General features: G+C 47.6%; 1 protein-coding gene across 6 annotated transcripts in view; it reads right to left on the bottom strand.

The window, feature by feature from the left end:
- Nucleotides 1-19,893, bottom strand: part of KIF1B (kinesin family member 1B) — a 144,129-nt gene continuing 124,236 nt past the window's right edge. For 5 of the 6 annotated variants that reach the window (XM_042997511.1, XM_042997504.1, XM_042997505.1 and 2 more), the window contains 11 exons: nt 16,011-16,125; nt 15,023-15,156; nt 13,755-13,816; nt 12,154-12,299; nt 11,728-11,967; nt 10,541-10,612; nt 8,144-8,265; nt 5,952-6,101; nt 5,409-5,601; nt 5,083-5,201; nt 1-4,436 (listed from right to left, as the gene is read on the bottom strand). In XM_042997511.1, coding sequence (XP_042853445.1) covers nt 4,394-4,436; nt 5,083-5,201; nt 5,409-5,601; nt 5,952-6,101; nt 8,144-8,265; nt 10,541-10,612; nt 11,728-11,967; nt 12,154-12,299; nt 13,755-13,816; nt 15,023-15,156; nt 16,011-16,125 — 1,396 coding nt within the window. In that variant the 3' untranslated portion in view covers nt 1-4,393. Of the gene's footprint in view, nt 4,437-5,082; nt 5,202-5,408; nt 5,602-5,951; nt 6,102-6,478; nt 7,237-8,143; nt 8,266-10,540; nt 10,613-11,727; nt 11,968-12,153; nt 12,300-13,754; nt 13,817-15,022; nt 15,157-16,010; nt 16,126-19,893 lie in introns of those variants that run through there. The other variant, XM_042997506.1, reaches the window with a different exon arrangement.

The raw sequence follows: 19,893 nt of genomic DNA, 5'->3' as shown, positions 1-19,893 counted from the left end.
TGCACTGGTTGTACCTTTATTATTTTTACCTCGTTCACTAATAGTTCCGTGATGCAAGGTTACCATACACAGTTAGATAATGTCTGCATTGCACATCTAAGGCTATACAGCAAAAGAACGAGAATTAGTACAAATACAAGAACTATATTTACATTCTGTATACTCAAGCTCCAAACATCAGATCATATTTACATAATAAAACATGAAAATGAAAATCTGAAATTAATAATGTACATTGTTGCTAATGTGCTCAACTCCTTACTGGGGAGAGATCAGTTTGCAAAGTCTTGGTTCAAAAAGGCCACGTATGCTCCATGGGTTCTGTTGCAGCGCACGAGGATGGCGAGGAGAGACCCCGACAGGTGGCGCCTTGCACGCGAGCAGGCCGATGGACTCCTCGGGTGAACAGATGCCAGAATGTGCAGCCTGAAAAAAGGGAACTCGGACACACGGAGACGACACACAACAGCCAGGGTTTGGGAGGAGACCAACCTCAGCTCGGACCTTCTGAGCACAGCTTGTAACATGAAATTTGGATCAATTCTCATTCTTTCCGTTAAATGATCACAAGCTTTCCTAAGGTTTCATGGGGTTCAAATACGACTTTCATAAATGGCCTTTTGAACAACAGCAGCAGATAATCTCTCAGCTGACATTTCAATTTGCTAAGGAAGCACAAATCAATACGTTCCTGCTACATACAGTAAAGGTCTGGCCACACACGTGGGTGTATCGTCACTGGCCACAGTGGACAGCTGCAGTGCGTACGGGCCAGAGTCCTGTTTAAAATACATTCAGCAAACCTTCCACGAGCAGCAGCAGAATTAGTGTTTTCCTTTTAAGGAGCAGGTTAACAATCACATTTTAATAAGGGAACCCAAAGCAAAAACGAAGGACCCGAGTCCAAGAGACAAACGAGCGAGCCCTGATCCCGTCCTGGAGACCCGTGTGGAACACAGCACGAGGAAACGGAGAGTACCGATAGCTGCCACACACTGGGTCATCCGCTCTTTTCCAGTCCAATGTGCAATTAATTACAGCACTATAAATATACATATACCTTACAAAATTAAATATCCCTGTAAATTAGAACAAGCAGCAGGCAACAAAGTCTTTGCTTTGAAATATGTGCCAGGAGAAGTCATTTTAATTTTAGAGCCTTAAAGACCTTGCACAATGATTTTACCTTATCCCTTCATCTTAAAAGAGCTGAAAAAAAAATCCATCAAAAATATGAGTAGTTGTTTAAGTTCTATGCAGCTGAAGGGAAAAGAAAAGTAAAACAATAGTGGTCGTTTAGTGGGGGGTGGGGGGGTGGGAATCGCTTCCCTTCCCCTCACAGTGAGCGCTCGAGCACTGTAACGACGCGCTGGGATCTGGGCGCCCACCACCCAAGCTGCCAGCGGCGGCCCTTCCCCACGCCCCTGGCTGTGTGCACGGCTGGCTGGCCCTGCACGGCCTGGCCCGAGAGCTGGCTGACCCCCAGGCAGGCACAGAGGGGAAGAGGCTGTGGGTCCCGGTTTGGTGTGGGCTGTGAGGCCGAATTTTGCTTTGGCAGGAGAAAGGAGGGTGGGGAAGGAGGGGAAGAGAGGATTACTTCTAACTGGAACTCATTTCTCCTTAATTTGCATAAGAGCTTTTTCTGGGTTTTTTTTTTTTTTTTGCTTGTTTAAAAGAATGCTTTAGGGAAAAAAACCCACAAAAGAAACCCCTTACTTAAAAGGTAGTTTCCTTAAATACTAATATTAATATCATCTTAAGTATCAACTTTCCTGCCACCGTGGCTTCAGCTAAAGCCTCGTAAGTAGCTCCTGCCATAAATGCTCTCTCAGCTTCACAGGAGGGATGCACCTACCCAGAAAGAGAACATTAATCCCGAAACTGTTGCAACTCGGTCTGAAAACGGGCCGCTGGAAGAAGAGGGGCCACCAATAAGGGCTGTCCTCAGATGGAGGGAAGCACACCTGCCTGAGACCCTGCGGGCCGCGCACGTCCTGCTTCCTCAGGAGGCCCTCTTACCCGGGGGGTGTCACGAACGGTCCGGTCCTACCTGTCTTAATACCCGACACCTCCAAAGCAAAGACTTTCCAAGCCAGTTTTGTTTTGAGTTAGAAGAAAAACCGAACGTCATTTCAGTTTGTCACATGATTTTACTCTCCCTCAGCCCTCCCCACCTCCCTCTGTCACAGATCCAGGGCCCTCTGTCAGACTCTGTGACAAACAGCAGTGGCACCTGTGACTTCACTAAAAGTCATCTTCCAATTTCATCATTTCCCTGCAACTGGATTTCATTCCAGTCCAGAAGCTGTCTCTAAGCACCGACAGATCCTGGATTTGAGTATACACCAGAAGGGCATACCGTGCCCATTAGACGATGAAGGAACCCCTAACTACATTAAAAATCTCACACACCGCTTAGAAAACAAGTAACATCACAGTTAATGACCTATGTTTAAGGAGAGGAAAAAAGTTAAAAACCTACTGTAGAGTTTTTATTGATCACTTTTCAGCTAAGGTCACCGCCTGCGATTTCTATCCTTTCTTTTAAGCTCACCACGATTCACTTTTCCTCCCCTTGGCAAGGCAATTGTACCGAAGCTGGGAGACCTGTTCTCAGAGACGAGCCCAACCGGGAAGTCAGGAGCAAGGGTCTGTGGCCGGCGTGCTGCCCGGCTCTGGTCCACAGCACCAACCGTGCACCAGCCCCTGCCCCCGTCCTGCCTGACGCAGACAGTCGGCCGGACCCCACAGAGTCGGCAATTCACGGCTGGGGGCCCTCAGTCTCCACGAGGTGGGAGAGGGCAGCTACTTTCCTGAGCGCCCGAGGGGTGGTCAGAGCTTCGTGTGAGGGAGGTAAGAAGGATGGTACAAAACACCCCAGGTCAACTGGCAAAGCAGCTGGAGTAACCCGGAGGCCTTCTCTTCCCCAGCTCGTTCCTAGAAAACGTAACTTTAACTGGCAGCGGAAAGAGAAAGAGTATCTATCTTCTTCCATGATGGCTTCTGGATGCAGACGACCCTGATCCGTCAGGGAAGGAGATGGGCAGCAGCGAGCTTCCTCCTTCCTCCTCCGGCAGTATTTCCACATCCGACAAAGATGACCAAGGAGGAGAGGCCAGGCGGAGGCAGCAGCCAACCACTGGGGCCGTGGCTCAGGCGCACCTCCTCCCTGCCCCCCGGATGTCCTCTTGTTTTGTTTTAGTGGTGGGAAGGGAGTGGTTTTAATCCTGGGATCCAGAAGGCAAAGCCTGCCGTGTCTGCGTATTTATGATTACAGGGGGGAGAAGCATTACCGAAAGTATTTTCAACTTGACAAGGATCATTGAAAATGCCCAGGAGTCAGAGGGAGGCTTCGCGTCTACACTTGAAGTTACGCTTGTTCGATCAAAGGGAGCTACAAGGATCACAAGGTCCCTGCTCGGCGTCACCATACTTATGATGGGAACAGTGACCCCCAGAAGGTGAGTCGCTCCCCCCTTGTGGATCATTGGTGTATGACGCTGCACTAATTCCAAACTGTACCACCGGCACTAATGCCAAGAAGAGAAATGAGAAATTCTGAGAGAAAAACAGTTCACAGGAATCCTGCTCTGAGGAACTGCTCTCATCCTACCGTCCGTCCGCCTTCATGAACTGTTGCCAGATCCCACGGTCCTCTCAACCGTGCTGGCAATATCCTTGGCTTTTCCCTTCCCGCTGTTCCAGGCCTGCTACAAAGTCCTCCCTTCTCTCTTCCACTAAAAGAAAACCGCACAGCTACATTCTAACGAAGCTCCAATTTCAGAGAACACACCTGTGCCATTTCCAAGCTCACTACAACCTTTTCCCCGAATGGAAAATGCAGGGATTAGCAACGGCAAAAGGAGAGGGAAGGGGAAAAGGTAAGTTTTTTCCTTTTAGGTTTAAAAAAATGCCAGATGTCTCCTCCCTTAGTCTCTGAAGCCACCCCCCCAAAATTAAAGTGATATCACAAAGAGAGAAAAGAAAAAAAGGTATTATGTTGTCTTAAAAAACAGACCAAGATATCCAAAGACAGCAGTACAGACATCACAGGTGGTCATATGGGGACCCATCATACAAAAGGAAGCCAAAAGTCACGAAAAAATAATTTGGAGATTCACCGGAGCCCCTCTGGGTCGTTTGTGTTTGTTCGTTTGTTTTTCTCCCTTTTGTTAGGCCACGTGCTATTACCACGATTCTCAGCACAGGAAAAAAGAAGGATACAGAGCAACGGAGACGGGGACCAGAAGAGCGAGAAAGAGTGTTGACAGGAGGGAAAGCAGTTACGCCACAGGCTTACACACGAGAGGGGCCGTCAAGAATCACAGAGAAAAGTGAGGGGCAACACTGACTTTATCTCTCGAAGGCGAGTGAGGGCGCTCGGCAGAGTCACTTAGTACTTCGGTTCGCTCGGGCACCTGCGGGACAGTTTCGACCTACAGGTGACAGAGGGAAAGGAGGTTAGAAAGCTGGATGCAGACGACCGTCTCCTCACAGGTCTCTTTCCTCTGCGGTTCCCTCCTTGAGCTTCTGCCCTCCCCTCCGGCAGCCAAGACCCAGGTCTCCAGACTCCCCGAATAAGCAGGCTAAGCTGTGGTCTTCCCCATTCTGGGGCCCCCGGACACACGCCCCTCACAAGCTCAGAGGTTTGATCACAGGGCGGAATTCTGGGACACCTTGAAGGTTCTCACCACCTTCCCTTGACTCAGTCCCACGGACCCCAGCTGCAGACCCCTTCAGAACGAAAAGTCAAGGGGCGCCTGGCTGGCTCAGTGGGTGGAGCATGGGACTCTTGACCTCGGGGCTGTGAGTTCAAGCCCCACGCTGGGTGTAGAGATTATTTAGAAAAAAATAAACCTTAAAAAAAAAGTCAAAGCAGGGCATTAACTGGGTACAGATGTGACCAGGTCCTCTTAGCCATTCAGGACACCAGGAGGCACCACCATCTCATAACTACACTCGACGTTGCCCTCCTTCCTCTATTTTCAACCTACTTTTGGGGAACAAGACTTCCTTCTCAGTTTACATTGATGTCACTGGGGCCAAAAGCCAGGAGAAGAAGGAAACATGAGGACTTCTTACCGTATCGTGCCAGCAAGCAGTGGGTTAAAGGCATACAACCAGTCGTTCATGTCTTTGTCATTGAGAGCCTGTAGAAGGACCCCACGGTGCTTCGTGCATACAGCAAAGATGTTAGGTGTCTGAAAGAGACATGGGTAAGTGGAAAAGTTACGATGGCTGCTGACAATGGGGACCACCCTGCCATATCACAGGTGCCCAGCACTTCATATTGAAGGTTCAGAGAGACCGGACACATAGGAGAGATGCCACAGCACACAACAGAGAGTTCGGAACTCAGCAGGGAAGGGCCGACGGTGGCAATAAAAAGCCAAGAGAGCAGGACTGACCTTCACCATGGCCTGCTGGTCCTCACTGTATTCCACCTGTGCTGTGGACAGGTTAATGATGCCACGCTCCACTGGGTCTTTGTCGCTGTTATAGATGAAGACATAAGGGCGACGGACCACGACGAAATGTTTAGCCCAGTTGCTATAAAGCGGTTCCTTGAAATGCAGGTATCCTTTCTTAGAGACCACTGAGCTAAAAAGGACAGTACAAGAGAGGTTAGTTTCTCACAAAAAGAAAGGAATCATGGCCCGAGGACCATGAAAACATGTCTCACCTGGACCTAGTCCCTATAATGAACAAAAGAGGCAAAAGATCGCTTTGGCCTAGAATCTTCTCCGCTGAAGTAATACTGCAAAACAGCATAAAGCAGCACCATAGCAGATGCCTTGCAAGACACAGGCGAGCAGGATCCCAGCCCAGCTCTCTCCTCCCAGATTCCATTGGCATTAGACGGTAACATTCACCTCACGTACAAGAGCAGAGAGTAAATTACTGCTGATTTCTTTCTTATACCTGGCATCCCTGGGCAATACAGTACTCACCCTGGTCTAATTTCTTCAATATCTGGAACAAGATTGAGAAATTCATTTTTTCCTGCACGGGCCAAATAGGGTGTTTCCACAGTTGGGACAATCTGAAACTGTTCAAATTCTGGGCAGGGGCTAGAGGCCCGGGAATTGGCTTCTGGGGTCCTTTAAAAGAGAGAGGGGTTAGGGGAAACAAGGAGCTTCAGCAAGGTCAATCCATAATGTGCACAACCCCCTCACCAGGAGGAACGACACCTCCCTCAACAGCAGGGGCCTTGCAAACATCAGCTCCAGAGAGCTCGGCTGAGAAGACAAGCTGCTGTTAGGAAGTTAATTCCAAATTCAACTGGGGTCATCCTTCAGAAGCTACGAAAGCCACCACCAAATCACACAGTCCCTCTTCCTACTCTGAAGCCCTCTGAACAGAAGCGTCTTGGGCATGACCTCCATTCCCTTACATGTTTCTCTTTAGTCCCAAGGTCACAACTAGGGCAGTGGTCCTCAAAGTGCAGTCCCTGACCGGAGGCATCAACCTCACCTGGGAACTTGGTAGAAATTCAGTCTCGGGGCTCCGAGCCAGATGTACAGAATCAGAAATGCTGAGTGGAGTTCAGCCACCTGCACTTTTTAACAAGCCTCCCCAGTGATGCCGACGCGCACTAACGTCTGCGAACCGCTGCTCTAAGGGGCTGGCAGAGAGCACGCAAGCGGGAAGAAAGACCCGGCAGAGCGGAGCTGCAGCGCCGAGCTGGCCCGGTCAGGACAGTTACGGGAGGACTTCCTGTGCTCTGCGCTGTGACTTGTCATCGCAGAGCAGCCTAGCCTAATGACGTGTATCCCACCAATTCTACAATTTCTGGACACTTCACCACTTCTCGAGTCGGGATGCGCCTTGCAGCTGACGACGGGTCACATTTTAAGTAGCGGTGCTTTTTCTCTCTCAGTGGCACGTAAAATAATGTGTTATAGTTGATGACACCCTCAATTTAATTAAATTGCCTGGTTGTGTTACTTTCTCTGCCACGGTCAACTGTGGCAGTGCTGGTGTGGCAGGACAGGCAGCTGGACGGTACCAGGAGGGCTCTCTGACAGGTGAGCACGGTGAACGGAGACGGGCAAAGGAGTTTGATGGTGAGTTGCAAACGAGCGATTACAGTGATGATTCACAGAATCTAGACTACATTTGTCTCTATTGTTGTTATCAACACGTTTCACTGTGTCATCAAAATACTTTTTCCAAAGTAGTTTCAAACTGCTTTCCCCATGATGAGGCTTCCTCTGTCTGACAAGATTCGGGAGCCTGGCAAGGGTGGGCATGGAAGGCCAAAATGAGCAGAGAGGGATTCAGAAGAGGAACCAAAGGTTTTTGTGCAGAAAGCTGCCGGGGCATGATGTGAGAAGGAGCAGGAGCGTCTCCCCAGGACTGGGATATCCAGAAAAGGCTCCCACATCCTTCTGAGTACTGCCGAGAGGGATGGTCCTGCCCTCAGCTGAGCACCACTGAGCTCTAGGAAGGCTGGAACTTCCCCTGGTTCTGAAATTAGCTTCTCTCAGTGAAGTCTGGATACTTGCTTTTTATTTATTTATTTTTTAGGTTGATATTTATTTATTTTTAGTAGTCTCTACTACCAATGTGGGGCTCAAACTCACGACCCCAAGATCAAGAGTTATATCCTCCACCAACTGAGCCAGCCAGGCACCCCTTTCATTTTTTTTATCAAAAAAATTTTTTTAAATGTTTATATACTTATTTTCTAAGTGTTTAATTATTCTCTCTGCAGGGGCAGAGAGAGGAGGAGGAGACACAGAATCTGAAACAGGCTCCAGGCTCTGAGTTGTCAGCACAGAGCCTGATGCGGGCCTCGAACCCATGAACTGCGAGATCATGACCTGAGCCAAAGTCGGATATGCAACTGACTGAGCCACCCAGGCGCCCCTAAAAAAATTTTTTTTAATGTTTATTTATTTTTGAGAGAGGAGAGAGTGGGAGAGAGAGAGACCGAGTGTGAATGGGGTAGGGCCAGAGAGAGAGGGAGACACAGAATCTGAAGCAGGCTCTAGGCTCTGAGCTGTCAGCACAGAGCCCCATGCGGGGCTCGAACTCATGAGCTGTGAGATCATGACCTGAGCCCAAGTCAGATACTTAATCAACCGAGCCACCCAGGAACCCCTTATTTATTTTTTTAAAAGCAAACGAGGGTACTTACTTCTGCTCCTGAGAGTTGCTCCGAGCTTCTACCAGAGAAGGGCAGGTGGAGGAGGGAGTGAGGGTGGCGCTGCTGAAGCTGGACACGGACGGATCCCGTCCGAGAGGAGAGATATCAGACAGCTGGAGGCAAACACAAGACAGCGAGTGAGATTCGCTGGGAAAACAGAACGCCCCTGCAGCGAGGAGCTGTGATATAGATGTATATATATGTACGTATTTTTTTCAAGACTTACAAATACGGTATGGCCTGAGTGTCACAACAGGAATCATTTACAAAAGAGGCAAGGCTGGCTTTTTCTTTTGTGACTGTCCTCCTGCATTCAGTAAATGACCCTGTCTCTAGGAGCCCAGCACTTAGAACAACAGGCACTATTCTAAGAATATGGCAGAGGCCCCGCCCTGCTGGCGCTTCCATTCTAAGTGGAGAAGGCAGACAACAAACAAATCCACGAACACTCTGAGAAGCGTCAGGTAGTCCTACGATCCAGCGGTTCTACTACTGACTATTTACCCAAGGAAAATGAAAACACTAATTCAAAAAGATATATGCACGCCTCTGCTCACTGTAGCATCATCTACACTAGCCAAGATATGGAAGCGACTCAAGTGTCTGTCAGTAGATGAACGGGTAAAGAAGACAGTGTACGTATACGCAATGCAGTATATACACAATGCACTCCACAAAAATGAATGACGTCTTGCCGTTTGTGACAAGATGGATGGACCCGGAGGGTACTCTGCTACGGGAAATACGACAGAGAAAGACAAATACCATGTAATTTGACTTATACGTGGACCTAAAAAACAAAAAACAAATGGATTCTTAAATACAGAGAACAAACCGGGGGAGGTAGGTGAGGGGATGGGTGAAACAGATGACGGGGATTAAGAGGTACAGGCTTCCAGTTATAAAATAAATAAGGGGCGCCTGGGTGGTCAGTCGGTTGAGCATCCAACTTCGGCTCAGGTCATGATCCTGCGGTTCACAGGTTGGGACCCCACATTGGGCTCTGTGCTGACAGCTCAGAGCCTGGAACCTGCTTCGGATTTTTTGTCTCCCTCTCTCTCTGCCCCTCCCCAGGGCGCACACTCTCTCTCTCTCTCTCTCTCTCAAAAATAAATAAACATTAAAAAAATAAATAAACAGGGGCGCCTGGGTGGCTCAGTTGGTTAAGCATGCAACTTCAGCTCGGGTCATGATGTCAGGGCTCATGGATTCGAGCCCTGCGTCGGGCTCTGTGCTGATGGCTCAGAGCCTGGAGGCTGCTTTGGATTCTGTGTTTCCCTCTCTCTGTGTCCCCTCCCCTGCTTGCACTTTGCCTCTCTCTTAAAAAAATAGAGATTAAAAAAATTGTTTTTTACTTTTTTTTTTTTAATGTTTTTATTTTTGAGACAGAGAGAGACAGAGCATGAGCAGGGGAGGGGCAGAGAGAGGGAGACACAGAATCCGAAGCAGGCTCTAGGCTCTGAGCTGTCAGCACAGAGCCCGACGTGGGGCTCGAACTCACGGCCTGTGAGATCATGACCTGAGCTGAAGTGGGACGCTTAACCGACTGAGCCACCCAGGCGCCCCCCCAAAAAATTTTTTTAATAAGTAAAATAAATAAGTCACAGAGATGACAAGTACAACACAGAGAATACAGTCAATGATGCCGTAATGATATCCTATAGTGACAGATGGGGACTATACTTATTATAATCACGGTGAGCACTGAGTGATGTACAGAATTATTCAATCACTAAGTTGTGCACCTGAAGCTACTATAACACTGTATGTCAATTATACTTCAATAAAAAAAAACGTCAGATAGCGGTAAGTGCTACAGCAAAAAATAAACCAAGGAAAGAGGTCAGAAAGTTTCGGGACCTGTTGGCTTTACACAGGGTGGTTAAGGAGTCGATATCTGAGCAGAAAGATGAAAAAGATAAGGGAGCCTATCATGGGCACATCTGGAAGAAGACTATTCCAAGGGAAGGGACAGCGAGGGTGTAAAGATCTGCTATAGGCAGGAATGAAGCTGGCACGTCTAAGGAACAGCAAAAAAGGTCCAAGTGACTAGAACAGAGTGGATGCTGGAGAGGCTCTTTAAAGTGTTCACCTCACTCTTTGTCAAAAGCAACAACATTATGCCGCCAAGAACCTCAGGACCTCTAGTGTCCTGCCTTGCAGTGACGTACCAGCCCCTATAGGATCTTCCCTGAGGGATTTGGGGAAAAGCCAAAACGTTTCCCATCTGATTAACACCCTAAGAGACACCGGGGAGTACTCGTATCTTCAAAAGTCAGTGCTCTGACTCTAAAAAATGAAGATATGTCCTACATCCTCAAACACGATGCTACACCCATCTGAAGGCACCTAAAAGCAGGGAGACCCGGAGAGGAGATCTGAGCTCACCTTACAGTCACTGATGCTGCCATGCAGCTGGCTGAATTCCCGGTTGAAAGTGTGCGTGAGAAGTTGCAGGCACTGGGGACAGAAAGGCACGTGTAAGTTTCAGTGGTTAAATGAAGCCCTGGGTGCGAGGCAGGAAGAGAAAATAACAGGCCTAAGACACACAGTGGGGCTCAGGTGCTGACCAAACGGCTCCAGAAATTAAATACGAATACAGCAAGGGAAGCCTGGCATACGTCTAACAAAGAAGATAAATTCAGTGGATTAAAAAAGCCATTCTCAGGACCACAAAAATGAATGGCTGCCACCACCACAGTTTAGAGCAACAGCTCCCCTTCCGACTTGTCCCCGTACTAGAAGGCGTGGAGACCTCTGGATGGAAGTATTTTCTTACACCAACTAGAAGGCCATTCGGTTATTGAAACAACAAGACAGCCCCCCGCCCCGGCCCCCACCATCTCTCTATTCCACTGTTGGCCAGTTGCCCAGGCTCCATATGCCTGGGAGTCATCCTCGACGACCCCTCCGCCCTCTCCCACCCGACCCAGGCAACGAGGGGGGCTGATTCCACCTCCCCGGTGTCTCTTCCGTGACTGCTCTTCCTCCTCACCCTGCGGCCTCTGGCCTCAGCTGAGACCCGCACCGTCTCTATCTGGAACACCGTGCTAACGAGCTCTTTGTGCCTCTAGTCTCTCGTCGCCACAAACCCACCTTCTCTATTGCTGCCACGGGAGTCTTCCTAAAACAGGAATACCTGCTTAAAATATTTCCGCATCACCCCAGGACCCTCTGAACTCTATTCCAGTCCACAGACCCTGCCAGGTCTGGTCCTGTCCCATGTCTCCGACTCCATCTCCTGCCTCTGCCCACATCGCCCGCGTGATTCCCCAGCGCTGACGGTACAGCACACGAGGCTCCCTCTGGCGCACTTTCAAGGTCAGCTCACCGGCGCCAGCCCGCGGAGGCCCCCTCCTCTGGCTCCCCCAGGTTCCAGACACACACCTCCATCACACACTTGTCACCCGGTTGCCTGGGAGCTCAGTACGGGTAGAAACTGAGTCTTATTCTACCTTCCCAGCTAGCACAGGCCTCGAAACAGAGGCCCTCAAGGGTGGTGGAAAATGAAAACTCCAGCTGGCTCACGGGGTCTCACGGGGGAAAATGCTCAGCAAAGAGAAAGGGGGTCACACCTTGGTAGCCAGCTCCTTCTCTCGATCCACCAGGCTTTCGATGTCCGTGGAGTCGTAGCCGCTGCTCTCGCTGGGGGTGATGGCACTTTCAAAGGTGGTGGTAGAGATCTGAGAGGAGATGCTGGTGGAGGTGCTGAGGGTCCCACTGCTGAGGCTGGGGGACAGTGAGTCACTCAGGGATTTGGGGATGCTGTCACCAAGTCTCTCGCGCAGCAGCAGGAAGTGGCGAGTTTTCTCCACCTAAGAAGGTCAACACAATGGCCTCAGCGAACGCAAAGCTCATTAAGATCTTCATAAGCGAAATATTGGGCCTCTACCACGATCGAAGGCTGAAAAGCCAGGATCACGTAGAGAAGGTGAGCGTGTGAGCCACACTTTGGGAGTTGTGCCCAAGAGTTCATCTGAGCGGCTCCTGCCCTCGGATACCTCGTGAAGGAGCTCCAGCTTCTCCAACTCCCACTGGTGCTCAAGGATGAGGCTGTCCCCGCGGGGCCGCCAGCCTGCTAAGTTCTCTTCTCCCCGCACATAGGCCACTGACGTATCCAAGATTTTTCTTCTCCTTCTCTGCATGCCTGGGGCAAGAGGACAAAGTCTTTTATTCAGAGAAAAATCGGATTCCATTTTTAGCTCAAAACACACTAATAACTCAGATACATGGCAAACGAAGACACTTAGTCAAGATACCTGGGATTTTATTAATAATAATTCACCCCTTTTCCCCAAAGCAATTCTCTGAACCTCTTTTAAAACTGAGTTTTATATTCTTCGATAATTAGGGCGACTGTAACACAACCTGAGAAAATGCCCAAGTTGTTATGTTACATGAAAATATAGAAAGATCAAATTGTACCCTATGGTTCCAAATACATCCATACGAAGAAAGTAGGAAAGGACCATCCCCGTACTCCCCACACACACCCCACATTCACGAGCTCAGTTAGGACGGCAGACGGCAGATGGCTTCAGCCCCGTCATTTCCCATTAATTTCTAAAAATATACTGTTTTTACATATCGAAGATACGAACTTCTGTTAATTAATAAAATTTCTCAAGGAAATATCTGGACACCGTCAATAGCTACTACTGGGACTTGGATTCATACTCAGTCTTTTTTTAATCTACATCTTAACTGTGGGCCCTGACCTTTTCCTGTATATGTTCTCTAAAATGATTCAAGCTCACCTTAATCAAATGTTGTTTATCTGTTCATTTTTAAGTTTACTTATTTATTTTGAGACAGAGACAGTGTGAGTGAGGGAGGGGCAGACAAACAGGGAGGGAGAGAGAAAGAGAATCCCAAGCAGGCTCCGTGCTGCCAACGCAGAGCCCGATGTGGGGCTCGAACTCACGAGACTGAGAGATCATGACCTGAGCCGAAATCAAGAGTCAGATGCTTGACCGACTGAGCCATCAGGCGCCCTCAAATGTTTTTAAAAACACTGATTTTTGTCCATGTTCTGGTTTATAAATCTAGAAATGCAAAGGGCTGCTTAAGGCCACCAAGCCAGAGAGAGAAGTAATGGCAGCCCAGAGAGACATCCGAAAGGGCACCGAACAATTTCAACTTAATAATGTGTCTTCCTAGGGCACAGGAAGTTCAAATTCTAGCTTGACAACACCTGTAAAGTCACACTGCCAAGTTACCTTTGGGGCTAACGTGGAGAGGGAAACGGTTATGAGGTCTGGAAAGCTAAATTCATTCTCACACACTCAAAGTTTTTATAATATGCAACAACCTCCTAACATTTTGTTCAGTACGGTTTTTGTAACTGTTCTGCAGGTCATAAACCAAACAGTGTTGTTACTTAGAAAAAGGTAACTCTCACCACCACCAAAAAACTTATAAAATATACTTGTTATATAAATATATAAAATATATATTTTTATATATAAAATATACTTGGTTTCTTATAAAATATACTTGGTTTCTACAAAATTTTCCTACTCGTGTAGGTTAGATTTTTGACATAAAATACCCCAAACACAGGCAAAGATAACCATCACCTCCCTGACCCACAAGGGCTTACCTGGACTACCCGTGTCTGCCATTTTGCATAAACTGAGTTCATAAATTCCAGTGACACGATTGCTATTTGAATTAAAACAAACACTTGTTTAACTTCTCATGGCACAAAAACAGGAAAATCTCAATTCTCTCTACTTAAAACACTGTCTCCTCTGGAGGGACTGCAGCCCACCCTTAAATATAATTACAGACATTTCTCACTTCTTTTTTTATTCTGAACTTAAGAAGTATACTTTTTCCTAGGAGGAGTTTGTTTTCATGCCAATCTTTTGAATTACTTCAAAGGATGAGTAAAATTGAATGATGAACCCAAAAGTTTATAATACAAAGGTAAAAGTTAAAAATCTGTGTTTTCTTTTCTTTTAAATTTTTTTTAATGTTTATTTATTTTTGAGACAGAGACAGAGCGTGAGCAGGGGAGGAGCAGAGAGAGAGGGAGACAGAATCCAAAACAGGTTCCAGGCTCTGAACTGTCAGCGCAGAGCCCGATGCGGGGCTCGAACTCACGAACTGCGAGATCGTGACCTGAGCCGAAGTCGGACGCTTAACCGACCGAGCCATCCAGGCGCCCCAAAAATCTGTGTTTCCTTACCACGAGAGACAAGACGGGCAGAGGAAGGTCTGACCAGAATGAAAAGATAAACATCGACTTTGGGGGCATGTCATGAGGAAGGTTACTGAACCCTCCACTGTGTTAGTAACGGAAATTTATTTTGAGAGAGAACGTGTGTGCACACATGCGTGGAGGAGGAGCAGAGAGAAGAATCCCACGCAGGCTCCACACGCTGTCAGCAGAGCCTGACGCAGGGCTTGATCTCTCAAACCGCGAAATCACGACCTGAGCCGAAATCAAGAGTCAGACCCTTAACCGACTGAACCACCCAGGCGCCCCGGTAACACGTATTTTTTAAGCTGAGTGGTGACACACAAGCATTCCCTGTATTAGTCTTGGCGGATTTCTACAGATCTTAAATATGAATAAGTCTTTAGAAGAAGAACGTCCCAATGGTGATCAGTTAGAAATAATGACATCTGAAAGAACATTTAGTCCCTGAAAAACTGCTGAGTGTTCACAATGTAATAGTCTTCCTTCCTTCATACGCTCGTCTATCCATCAGTATTCCATTAAATGCCAACATTTAAAAGTTACTGCCCTTCAGGCATCCGGTTGTAAGCTAAGCCCGCAGCAGCAAGCCAGGCACACTGCGGGCTCTGCTGACCCTGCAGTGGGCAGACCAAATGGAAACTCAACTTGTCTCAGAAACTTACGAGTCCGGTGACTTCGAGTAGCCGCTGCCAAAGAGGCTGCGCAGAGAGCGTGGCGGCGAGATCTTGGCGTCCCGGGAGTAGAAGACCATGCACACATCTTTGGTGATGACCGCCGGCTGGATGCAATGATCCAGCTGAAAGCAGAGAGGGGTGGGCCCCGATGAAACCCAGACGGAGCACTGTGGCAGGAGTCTGTGCGCCGCCACGGTTGGAGAGCTGGTCCCAGATGGGGGGCGGAGATTTCAGCTCTGCCAGTCGCTTCAACAGCAACTCGGCAGACGATACGTGCAAGAGTAGGCGGTGGTCCTCGCAGCTGCTTTACTTTTCGGAACTATTTTTAAAAGTTTTTTCTGTAATAACGGTTCCTATTTATTGTTTCTTATGTGCCAATCACTGTCCTAAATGCTTATATGTGATCTCTCAACACCTTTCTGAGGTAAATGCCATTATGTTTACCCTTGTTTAAGAAATGAGGGAACTGAGGCAGAGAGAGACGAAGCCCCTGTGTAAGGACATGCTGGCAGTAAGCGGCAGCACAGGGACCTGCGCTCAGTTGGGCCGGTTCCAGGGTCTGTGCTGTTAACCACGACCGGGCTCTGCCCACAGCTGCAAAAACACGAGGCAAAGTTTTCTTAAACTCATACCTTCTTTGAAGAATGGTGATTAGGCCACTAAAACTGAAGCTATAGTAGAAATCATAGGGCTTTTTTATTTTAAAGTTTATTACTATTTTTTTGAGTCATCTCTAACACCCAAAATGGGGCTCGAACTCACGACCGACCCCAAGATGGGGAGTCGCAACCTCTTCTGAGCCAGCCGAACACCCCGTCATGTAACTTTTCGATTAAACAGAGACTAGGAACAGAATTTCCTACAACCAGAACGGCAGCAAACGGTTGACAAAAATCTGTCAAATCATTCCTCTTCATTTCCCACGGTCATCTGCCCACTGCTCAGGGCTGGCCATTCAAGTTCAGAGTCTCCTCACCTCTAGGTATGCTGACAAGGTCATGTAGATCTTTTCCCCATAGGGTGTCACTCGGTTCAGAAGGAGAGAGTTATGGAGGGAGCTGTCCCACACGGCCTCGAAACGGTAGAAGGTCCTAAGGTCAGAAAGGCGAGAGGCAATTACCCAAAGAAGTGAAGTCACCTTAGTCGAGGTACTGTCACTGTCAGTAACACTGCCGACACCCACAAACACCTGCAATATATCGAAATCTAACAACACAGTAGAGGCTTTATCCCCTCGGAGGAAGAGGTAGGCCCCCCCCCCCCCCCCCCCCCCCGTCTCTCACCCCACCCACTACCCAGGAGCACTCAGCTATGCCTTCCCCCCCCCCACCCCACAAGCCTGCTTTTCTGCCTATAAACATAAAAATAGAGCAATCAAAGAGATTAGGATGAAAAGGATAAGTGGGTACAGACAGAAACTAAAGGAAGAAAGCCAAAAGGAGCTCCTCCATCAGTCAACAAAGAGCAGGAAACAAATCCTCAGTAGATTGTAAGCCTGTCTTCACCTCACAGTCTGGTTCTGGAGCCTCAGAAATGTCACAAACATACCTGAGAAGATTGATGGAGGAAACAGGCAGGATAATTTAAGTACTGGGAGTCTTATTTTAAATAAAAAAACAAGTGGTTATCCTTAGCTGATGTTTCAGAAAAAGAATAATTTTAAAGTAGAGCTGGCTAACTACTATTTGTTACTTTTCAAAAAAAAAATCCACAAGAAAACCAACCTTACATTTAAATAACAACTAGAAGCTTGATTTAATGAGTACCTATAAACTTTTTAAAGTTGTTCTCGTATCTTCTTTGTAAAACCCCACAGGGCTGACCTGGCCTGACATGGGTTCTGCCCATTCTGCAGTCTCATCTGAAGCACTGTGCTGAGTTACAGGCCAGCCCCCGACTGCCTGCAGTCCCCCCGCAGGGCCCCCGCGGGCTCCGTAACAGGTGCCTACCTCCGACAGTGCCTGTTCCATCACTACTGGCTCTCACCCGATTCAGCTGGCAAGCGTTGGCGCACACTGTGCTTCCTGCCCAATACACTCCTCCGAACTCCTTCCCAAATGGTGACTTTGCTATTGCTGTCTTTTCTAGATTTCCTATGACAAATAACTGGTGTTTTTTCTCTCTAAACACATGCCCGTGCTTCCTTCTCCTGAAACTGTCGAGAGAAAACAATTCACTTCTAAAAGAACTCCCTAGCCACACCTCATCCTCCACGTGTCAGACTAGGGAGCTCTTCTAGAAGCCTGACCAGTTCATTTCGTAGCTGCTTCCACATCGAAGTCTTCCGCAAGTACCCGCCACTCTCTCAAACGCCTAGCTTTTGATGCAGTGTGGATGGGTCAAGAAAATACAAAGACACCAAAGGAACAAAGAAACATTTAACAAGACAGAGACAGATAAAGCAACCAAGGGTCTCAAAAAGCAACCACAAAGGATGGTGGAAGTCTTCCTGGGCTCCTGGGCTCAGCAGAGAACACGTCATGCATCCACAGCGCCCTGTTTCAATCAAATAGTTCATTTTGGTTTAAAACACATTCTAATCCTGGGTGGTGATGAGCACTACTTGGGCAGAAGCTCCCTGAGAGCTCTGTCACCTGAGACTCCGCTTTTATTGTGTCCCTGTGTGTGCTGAGGTACCTGGAACGGGGCCTACCTGTCACACCACGAGGTCTGGACACACCCGTGCTGAAGTGGAATGAACCCCCTTCTTAGAGCGAGGGCATCTATTACTCTGGAGAAGCCAGACAGAAGTCCCTGTCCCTCCTGCCTATAATCTCTGAGCCGTTAAATTTTCACACCGTGACTTAGCACCTCCCAGTGCCAATATTTAGGGTTCACGACTCTCTTTCAACACAGGCAAATGTTTTGAATTTGTCAAAGAAAAGCCTCTTCATTTCTGTTTTCAGGTTGGGTTTTCACTTAACCTAAGGAGGAAATTTCAGTGGTAGAACCTTGGCTAACAAAAAGGAATTTCTGACTCCGCTAAAATCTTCCTGCATTTGTGGGGGAGGGGATTTTTTGTTTCGTTTGGCACTTGGGGGTGCTGCAGCACATTCTTTTGGAATACCCACTGGAGATGGCAATCCTTCAGAGGTGGTTGTTAAGAAACAAGACTGGCGAGAAATGTCAACTGATCAAGCTAGCAAGAGAATTTAGAATTAGAAACAGGGCTGAGTCCTGAGACATGTTTCCCTGTATGGCTCCTATGGTGGTTAAGAAATAATCCCAAATGGATTTCTCGAGATGTTCTGAACAATGGCAGTGTGTGTGTGTGTGTGTGTGTGTGTGTGTGTGTGTGTGTATCTTTAAAAACCAAACAGGGGCGCCTGGGTGGCTTGGTCGGTTAAGCGTCCAACTTCGGCTCAGGTCATGATCTCACGGTCCGTGAGTTCAAGCCCCGCGTCGGGCTCTGTGCTGACAGCTCAGAGCCTGGAGCCTGTTTCAGATTCTGTGTCTCCCTCTCTCTCTGCTCCTCCCCTGTTCATGCTCTGTCTCTCTCTGTCTCAAAAATAAATAAACGTCAAAAAAAAAAAATTAAAAAAAAAAAACCAAACAGACATTTTAGGCTATGTTGTCATGTATAACTTCCTTCATTTTTCTTCCCTAAATCAGATGAAGAGAGATGGGCAAAGACTTCCTTCACTATTGAACCAGGACTTTTTTCTACTGCAAAAGAAGAAAATAGATAAGACAAGCAGTCCTGACAGAGAAAGAGAAATGTTTAAAAATAAACAGCCTATTTTTCACAGACTCAGCTGCCCAAATAGCTGAACTGGTCTCTTCTACGGCATAGGACAAAACAAAGAAAACAGTGAGTAATTATGCAAAGCTACAGAGCAACAAACCTTTCAAGCTGCTGACAGAGACAGGACAGACAAAGAATAGAAAACCCAGCCTGAGATTCCACGAAAGGAGGGGAGTAACGCTCTAATTGGTAATGCAGCAGAGGAAAACCCAAAGGCGCACAAGAATTAAATGGACAGGTCTAGTAAATGGAATGAGAGAATACGAACTCTGTCAATCATTTAAGAAGCTGTGTGTGAAACTATACACATCAGGAAAACCCGGGGAACAAAGGGTGCCGGAGAAGGTGTTGCTCTATCCTAGGTCTGCACGGGGAAAAACTACTAAATTAAAATAGTAGTCCAAGCAATGTAAGACATAAAGCATTCTGATAGATTAGAATCTTTATGTGCAAAAAAGCAAACAGAAAATACCTAGGAATGTCCTTATCAAGAAAGAGCCTGCAAAAACACAGAAAAGGCTTTTGTTAGTGCAGCAGTGGCACAAAAAAGGAAAGAGGAGAGGAAAGCAAAAGCGAAAAAAAAAATACATAAGACACATTTGCTGTTAAGCAAAGTAAATTCAAGTGGACAATTGACACAGAACTCCATGGGGCACAATTTGATAGACAGCTTACAGTGACATGGGTCCCTCTTTCCCGAAACATTTAATTAAGGAAAATGCTGGGCACAGAAGGGACTGTGGAGACCACCTCTATTAACACCCCCTCTCTGCAGATGACTCAGTACTGGAAGGGGTAGGAAGTTGCTGCAGAGTTAAGGGAAAACCAAAGCGATTCGGTAACACAGATGCGGGACTGGAAAGAAAAGCTGCAGTGGCCCCTGTTGGTCACACGCCACCATCAATACCCAGAGGTGCTCTCTCCTAGACACACGTGCACAACACACTCACACTGGAGTTCAAGTTCACCTTTAAACATTGAACCTTAGGCGAAACGAACAAAAGCTCTTAACCAAATTCCATTTAGCAACTTGCCAAATTAGCTTAGGCTCTCCGTATTCCTAAAATGGAAAGATGGATGTCCATTACGCGCTGAACATCCTAAACTAGATGGG

This window comes from Panthera tigris, chromosome C1, assembly GCF_018350195.1.
Source record: "Panthera tigris isolate Pti1 chromosome C1, P.tigris_Pti1_mat1.1, whole genome shotgun sequence".
Classification (NCBI taxonomy): Eukaryota; Metazoa; Chordata; class Mammalia; order Carnivora; family Felidae; genus Panthera; species Panthera tigris.
The sequence above is the reverse complement of the archived record's forward strand: the minus strand, read 5'-3'. Positions and strand labels throughout refer to the sequence as shown.